This window comes from Culex pipiens, chromosome 2 (genome assembly GCF_016801865.2).
Source record: "Culex pipiens pallens isolate TS chromosome 2, TS_CPP_V2, whole genome shotgun sequence".
NCBI lineage: Eukaryota > Metazoa > Arthropoda > Insecta > Diptera > Culicidae > Culex > Culex pipiens.
In genome coordinates, this window is record NC_068938.1 from 35,525,240 (window position 1) to 35,533,205 (window position 7,966).

General features: G+C 46.3%; 1 protein-coding gene across 1 annotated transcript; it reads right to left on the bottom strand.

Annotated features, from left to right (window-relative positions):
- Positions 1-1,059: 1,059 nt before the first annotated feature.
- Positions 1,060-6,461, bottom strand: LOC120415706 (amphoterin-induced protein 2-like). Its single transcript, XM_039577300.2, has one exon. The coding sequence runs from the start codon at positions 4,255-4,257 to the stop codon at positions 1,942-1,944; it is 2,316 nt and encodes a 771-aa protein (XP_039433234.1). The 5' UTR covers positions 4,258-6,461; the 3' UTR covers positions 1,060-1,941.
- Between the last annotated feature and the right edge of the window lie 1,505 nt (positions 6,462-7,966).

Below are 7,966 nucleotides of genomic sequence, written 5' to 3' on the forward strand. Positions count from 1 at the left end.
TATTCCTGAAGCAACATTCAATAACGGGCGCATAAGCATTTTGATAGCTGGAATAAAAAGGAACTATTTAACGTTGCTAACTTTCGATTTTTTTTTAAAACGTGAACTTTTGCAGAAGGATAATAGAACTGTCAAAATTTTTATCCGGTCTTGTTTCGTGTTGATACTGGATTTGTCAAAGAGATATTTTTTTACTGAATAATTTACAGTTTATGGACATCATGGATTTTTTTAAATGTTAGACACATTGTTTATAGACAACTGATAGTATTTTTTTTAGATTTCTTTGCAGTAGGGTAAGTTATATACTGTTTTATAAAAAAAATAAACTTCAGCAAGAACTGAGAGGAGAATTTTGCGAAAAAAAATATATTAACATGTTATCCACTTTATTGTTCGTCATAAAAAAGAGTTCGTCATAATTGTATTCAAATGTGGTTACTAACATCTAATGACGACAAACAATTCAATTATTGATTAAATAGCCTATATGTAAAAAAAAATGCAGTTGCTAAACATGATTAAATAATTTTAAAAAGAAAAATAAAAAAACCTTGCAAAAAAAAAATGCACACTCACATAAAACTATCCTCCAATCGCAGGAAGAGGTGCAACTTTCCTAAAAGTAACCAGTGCAGTCCATCAAGTGATCGATTATGCAAGAACCTTTTGGGAACCATTTCCGAGTACCAAAACTGCTTCGCCAAACTTCCTTAAAAAAACTTGCAAGTGCACACACAGCCACACACATTAAACACATCACCACAACACAGAACAGCTCTCCCCATTTTTTCAATAACCTTCGACAATGACCGCTAAAACTCGCAACAACAAAAAAGAGAGAAAAGTTTTCCATCTGTAACAATAAAGTTTACCCAGTCAGAACTGCTTTCCTTCACTTTTTGAATCTTCCTTCCCTCGGGGGAAAAAGGGAGTGGGCGCAACCTTAAGTAGCCATCGATGGTCGACGAAAAACTTGAGACAATTTTGAAGGGGGCCGAACGAACGAAAGGACGGTGAAATCAACCAATAAATAAAACAAAAGAAACAAAAGATGTGTTTTTTTTTTCGATTTTCATTTACTCAGTTTTTTATTTCTCTTCTTTCCTAAAAGATCGTTTACTAAGGTATGTAGGTTTTGCTGCTCCGTACTAGCATTGTTTTTTCCACAGATTTTTTTTACTCTTTAGTTTTTTTTTTAGTTTTTACATCTGCTCGATTTTGCCACTCCTTGCAGCCGTAAAGAGTTTTGAAGGATTTTTACTTCTCGTCTCATAGTCTTTGGTTTTTTTATTTACTCCGATTTTTTTCTGGTTTTTAATTTAATTTAACTTTTTACAGGGTTTTGCTTTTTCATATATAAAACTAGCCTAGTTTTTTTCTGTGTTTTTTTTTCGATTTTTTTGTTTCAATTTAACCATTTATATACTTTTTCCTCATTGAATGTGTATATATAATTTATTTCATCGCTATAATTATATAAACTAGTTTTCTTTTTGTTTTCTTATTTGCCATCTGTACACCTAATTGATTACCATTTTATTAGTTTTTTTTTTAAATTACAAGTCTTTTTCATTTCAAAAAGGATTACCTCCTCGCGGTTCCTCCTCTCCTACTTGCACCCGGGATGCTGCCGTCGTCGGTCGTGCACAACTTTTTCTTTTTCTCACGTTTCTTCATCTCGTTTGCGCGGCAAAACTTTCTCCCACTTCTTTTTTAAACTTCAGTCGAAAACACGATAAGGAGCAAGTTTCGTTTCGTTCCGTTCTAACCAGGAATGTACAAAGTAATCAAACAACCGTGGTATATATTTTTGTATACAAAATAAACATAACCTCTCTCTTTCTCGGTTTCTCTCTCTCTCGCTCGATCTCATACTCGTACACGACAAATAATATAACAAAACTATACACGAAAAAAACGGAAAATTTAAACAATTGACTACACATCAGTACCGCACCCCTCCTGGTAGCCCTCGTCCGGGGAGTTTCGACTGTTGGATAATGCACGTTTCAAGGCCGTCACTGGGGGCAGCACCGGCACGCCGCCCTTCTGCCACACCCGCAGGGTTTTCGCGTTCATCGGCATGCTTCCGGTGCTGCCGTGGTGCGCCGGCTGTATACTGCTGAGCTTGTTGTGCAGCTGTTCCGCCCCGGGCACGATCGGTAGCCCGTAGTCGGACGGGTATCCGCCGGTGGGCGTAGGACCGCCACCAACGGCGCCACCGCCACCACCACCACTACTGCTGGCCGCTCCCGGTCCGGCCGGGGTCATCCCGAAGTGCGTCCGTGGAAAGGTTCGACTCAGGTAGTCCACGGAGGACGTCTCGTCGTCCAGGTTCATCATGTTGTTGTTGTGCGCACCGATAATGGGGACCTTGTCCGAGTAGGCAGTGTAGCCACCGCCGCTGGGAGTTCGCGTCAGCAGCATGTCGGACGTTTGTTCCAGCGCCGACGTTAGGTTCGAACTGTGCGTTTCCCACAGGCCGGACGGATACAGCGAGTCGCAGCCGGCGCGGCTGTACTCGCCACTGCCCGGCCGCTCGATGGGATCCATCAGCGAGAGCGTATTGAGGGCACTGGCCACGTTGGCCGACAGGGTGCCGCCGCCCTGCTGGTTTCCGGCCAGATCGCTCACGCTACCGAGCCGCTTCGTGTCGTTGATCAGATCTGGGTTGTTCCCAGCGGACGAATGCGTTGGCGACACGAAACAGTTGCCGGCCGCGATCAGACTGCCGCCGGCGTCGTAATGGGACGTTGAGTAGGGCAGATCGGTCAACCGGGGCGGTTTCTGCACCGGATTGGCGCACTTTAGATCGCCGGAGTTTTTTCGATCTGGAGAATGGACATCATTAATGGGTGTGCTCACCTTGCCATTTACATTACTAGACGGACTTACAGAAGTGATCACCTCCACTTGGCCGGGCGTTTTCGTCTCCGTCATCGGTATCCGCCGCAGTCGGACCAATAGGAAGAGGATGATGAGCAGTATGAACAGTATCAGTATTACTAGTGCGGCACTCAGGCCAATGATTTGCTTGTTTTCGATCGCGAATCCGATGTCGCGCATTACGACGTGCAAGGTAAAGTTCGCCTCGGCCGTCCCGGCGCGGTTCTCCACCACGCAGTAAAACTCGTTCGAGTCCGTTTCCTGGGCGTTCGTCAGCACCAGCCGGCTGCGCTTCTCGAACAAGCCCTGCTCGTATACGTATACTCGCTGGTACGAACTAAACTGTGAGTTGTTCGCCAGCAGCTTCCCGTTCCAGTACCAGTTGACGTTGGCCGACGGAACGGCACTGGTCCGGCACTCGATGCTTGCATTCTCCCCGGTGTAAGCTTGGATGTACCTCCGCACTGGGAGCATTTCCGGCTTGCAGGCGAAATCATCCACGTGCAGTTCGGCGAACGTTTTGCCGATGATCCGCTCGGGACCTCCCGCACAAATCGGTGCTATCGGATACGGGATGTTGTTGTCCGTAATCCACACCTTGGTCGCCCGTAACCGACAGTCGCACACCCACGGGTTCTCGTGCAGTTCCACGCCGTGCAGCTTGCTCAGCGTCTCGATCGTTTTAGGCCGCAGTTCGGACAGCTGGTTCCCGTTGAGTTTGAGCGAGTGCAGCGAGGTTAGCCCCTCGAACGCTTGCGGGGCGATCGTTTGGATCTCGCAGTACGACAGGTCCAGCTTGGTCAGACTCGATACGTTCCGGAAGGCGTGCGATTCGATCTTCTGGATGTGGTTGCGCGCCAGCGTCAGATCTCGCAGCGAAGCGATGTGCAGAAACGAAGCGGACGGAACCGCCGTCAGCAGGTTCAGCGACAGGTCCAGCTCAACGAGGTTCGTCAGCCCGGCGAACGCTCCGTCGTCAATCTGTCCGAGCCGGCAGTTGCGCAGATACAGCTTCTGCAGGTTCAGCAGATTCGTCCGTATGAACGTCTCCCGCGGCAGTATCTGCAGATTATTGCCGGACATGTCCAGCACCTGCGTCGAGTAGTCAATGTGCTCGGGTATAATTATCAGCTGCTTGTCGATGCACTCGACCGCCTGCTTGCCGCCCTTCCACTTGCACTGGCAGGACGCCGGACAGCTGCGTTCCGCATCGGCGCTCCGCACGATACACCCGGCTAGGATAATCGCCAGCAGCACCGCCGTCCAACTCCACCTCGTTCGATGCGATATCGTCCTTCTACTGTGCGAGGTGGTGGTTGGGGGTGCAGTCCTGCTGCTGCTGCCGTGCCGATGCCTGCCGTCAGTCATGTTAATGATGAAGATGTCTGATCAGCGCTTCTTCAATGTCACTAAGGGATGGGGGTCGGGATGGGGTATTTTCACTCACTGGAACGGACCAAAAATGCCAGCACACAATTTGCTATCATCAATCTCGGGCGAGAGTTTCGGTACTGGGTTGTTGTTGTCGGTGCAGGACGAAGGCATGGACCATATCAGACGCTCCGCAGCAGTTGTGGACGATGCCGAGGAAAGGCTTTCATTTATGTGTGCGAGTGTTTGCTTTTGAGCGGGGCCAGCGGCGTTGATGATGCTGGAGCTTCCTTCCGTTTCTAGCGAGTGCCCGTCGTCGTCGAATAAAGAGGGATTTTTGGATTAGACCGGTTGCTCTCTCCCTCTACTTCTGCCAGCGCGCGCGTTTGGGACGGACCTTAGATCTAGATTATCAGTTTCGGCGCTGGATAATTGCGCCCAAACGGTCGCTGCTACGGTCTGCTCGGCAACGTTGAGGATTACAAATTATTAAGCTTATTACCAGAGGGATTATACAATTTTCGCCTTTGATCGTCCGGTCGACTGGTTTAGCGATGTGCCAAGTGGGGTGCCGCACAAACATAAACACACGCACGTTCGATCATAATCACTGCTGGTGCTGCTGCTGCTGCTGCTACGAAAACTGGGTCTTCCTTCGTCACCCAAAACTTTTCCTCAGGCGCTTCACGCTTCAGTTTATCGCAACGCAACCTCCTTAATCACACTTAATCCTGGGGGTGGTTTTCCTTTGGCGCAAAGCGTTGCCGCACTTATATACCATTTTAGATAGATTCCACTTTTTTTTCTCTTTCTTGTTTTTGCTGTCCCACCGCCAGCTAGTAGTGCACACTGGCCGGACCTTTTTTTAATGAGCACTAAAGTGATTTTCGCTTTTCCACCTCATTAGCTTTGCCCGTTCTTCTTGGTTCGGTCTTCTCGTTGTTTGTCGACGCCGAGGACGACGGTTCACAAATTGATTTTCCACGGAACTATTTTCCCTTCACCGTGAACACCTTGCCCGAAATCGTCGTGAGAGGTTGGCCGCACGAAAATATTAAAATGGAATTATGATGATCACATTACTGGTTACGGGACCTTCGTTCGTAGGGTACACTTCCACACACAAACACAAGCACACTAGGACACAATGGCAGACTCGTTGGTAGTGAAGAAAATCATAAAAAATCAATTTTATGCATAAATCTATTTTTCATTCACTGGTAATAAATCCAATTTAATCCTTGTTATGTGTGTGCTTTATACGAAAATTTATTACGTAATACGGTTTTCGATGCGGGATCCTGGTCCTGGCGCGGTCGTTTAGTGGCCAATGTGTGCGTGCGCGTTCGTGCGGCCAGAACAATCGATCAGCACCGTGAAACGCACACGAAAAGCCTCTTAGTCGGAAATTGAATATTTCATAATCCTTTTTTTCTCGGCCACGATTCTCTGCTTCCAGCACCCACTTCGGCTTTCCTCTTGGGTCTTCACTTTCACACGGTCCCCAATGTTTACATCAATCCATCGGTTGCACAAATCCTTGCGGTTTTCGGTTGCAACCCACCACTTTGCTTCACCTGGTCGGCGATCGTTTTTTTTTTTTTGGAACGGACGAGCACTCAACTTCTCGCCCAGCTTCCGTTCCGAAATTGGCTTTTGAAATCTCAATTCAGCGCGCGGGCACGATAATTACCAACTTCCGGCCATCATCTTTCCCACTATTCTTCATCTGTTTCGTTCAGCTGCTGCTCGGGCTTCACCGCCAGTCCAGAGCATGATTTGCGCGTGCATTAACGTGTGTTCGGCTTCCCTTCAACACAACTGCGATTGATTTTTCTCCTCTTCGCTACACATGATTGTTGTGAGCCTCCCGTTTCTCCTCCTCCTCGGAGTAATGTTCACCTTCCTTCTTCTTCAAAGTTCAACACTCCACCAAATATCTCACTTCCTCGGTTTTCCCTTTTCGGCAAGAATTTCGTGTGCTTCTTTTCTCCGTTTTGATTCCGCCTCGAAGATTGCTTCCCTTCTTTTGTTAGGCTTCGTTCACACTCTGTGTATAAGCACCCCTTAAAATTTTCTTAGATGGGCTTCTGCCAATGCTCTTCCTCACTAAAGAACTTCCTCAACACTCAATCCGGATCCGTCACACGCACACGGAGTTCGATCGCAACACACGTCCGAGCGGCACGGTAAACAAGCATTGACTGATTCTTCGCGAGAGCACGCAAAACACACGAACCCGCCGCCCGTCGTGCCGTGCGCGCACTTTTGCGCTCTCCCTCTTCTTTCCCAACGTTCGAACGCTCTCTCGCAGGACAATTATTGATTCGCTTGCCCTGAACCCTGCTGCCGCGTAACAAGCGTAGATCCTGCAATTATCTCTCCCGCAACTCTACTCTCGCTCTCGCACCGCTCTCTCACTCTCTCTCTCTCTCCCCGCACAGGGTGCCTCTTCCACGCTGTCGGAGTTCCGACCACCAACACTTTCTCACGGCTCTTCTTCGGGTCAGACATGCGCACCTTGCGTCGTTGTCTCGTGGACGTTCTAGGTGTCCGTTCTGAGTGTGTCAAAGTTCTTCAGCCGCGCCGCGGTCGATCGGCCTGTCGGAGTTTTGTCGGAGTTGCTCTCCTTCTACTCGCTCTCTCGCCGCACCGGCTTTCGATCGCTTGGTCCTCGACCGGATAATAATTGCTGCTTCTGCTGGAGAGCACTGCGAAGCAAAACAAAACGCAGCGGACCTGAACAGCAGCAGCCACGGTGAAGACGACAATTCAACGGTAGGCTGCTGCTACGGGGCGGCTTGAGGTGAACAGACGATTCGATGCGTACGGGCTCTTGTCACGGTGGAGGAAGTTTTGGCTGCGAAAAGTGAAGCAGCAGTGGGAGCCCCCCGGAGGAAGCCTTAAAGCTGGGTGACTTTAAGCGTGAAGCGAATGGGGCCGGTCGAAGGGAGAAGAAAACATTGTTGAGTAAGAGGTTGAAAAAGAATTGGACTGTTTTTTTGTTTTTCTAGTATATTTAGTTTTTTATCGTTTATTTTATTTTTGGAATTTATACAAAATAAGTAAATACATCATTCAATAAAAAAAACTAACGTTACAGCAACGTGACATAATTCTTCTTCACATTTTATTTAAGACAAAATTATCACCCAAATAACTGTTATCGAGTTAAAAAGCAGATCCAGACAAAATAGGTTATTGCCAAATTTTATTTCAAGTTTTTGTAACTCTATAGTCCCCTCCCCCACTTTCTCATAAAATGCCCATAAATGCGAAAGGCAATAAAAAAAACGATTTCATAATTTTATTTAAGCAAAAACATTGATAAAATTGAAAGTGTCTAATAACCATTTGAACTGTACATTCAAAGCGAGCATACATGCTAAATTTATATGTATTTTTCAATTATTTTTCCGGAATTGCGGCATAAGCACAAAGAGTGAAACATTCAAACTTCTTTTTGTAAGGGCGTTTGAACATGTTTTATGGTAAATTAAATTTAATTAACATTATTTGTTTGAGTTTAAATACATAATTTTCACGATAGTTTTTTTTTTACTATTAGATTGTTGTATTTATTGTATAAGAACTATATTTAAAAAATTAAATGCAGATTTGAATATGAACAACAGAAAAATATTTTTATGATTAAATGTTAGTTAAACTTCCACATTTTTTTTAAGTAAATGCAACTTTCGTGGAA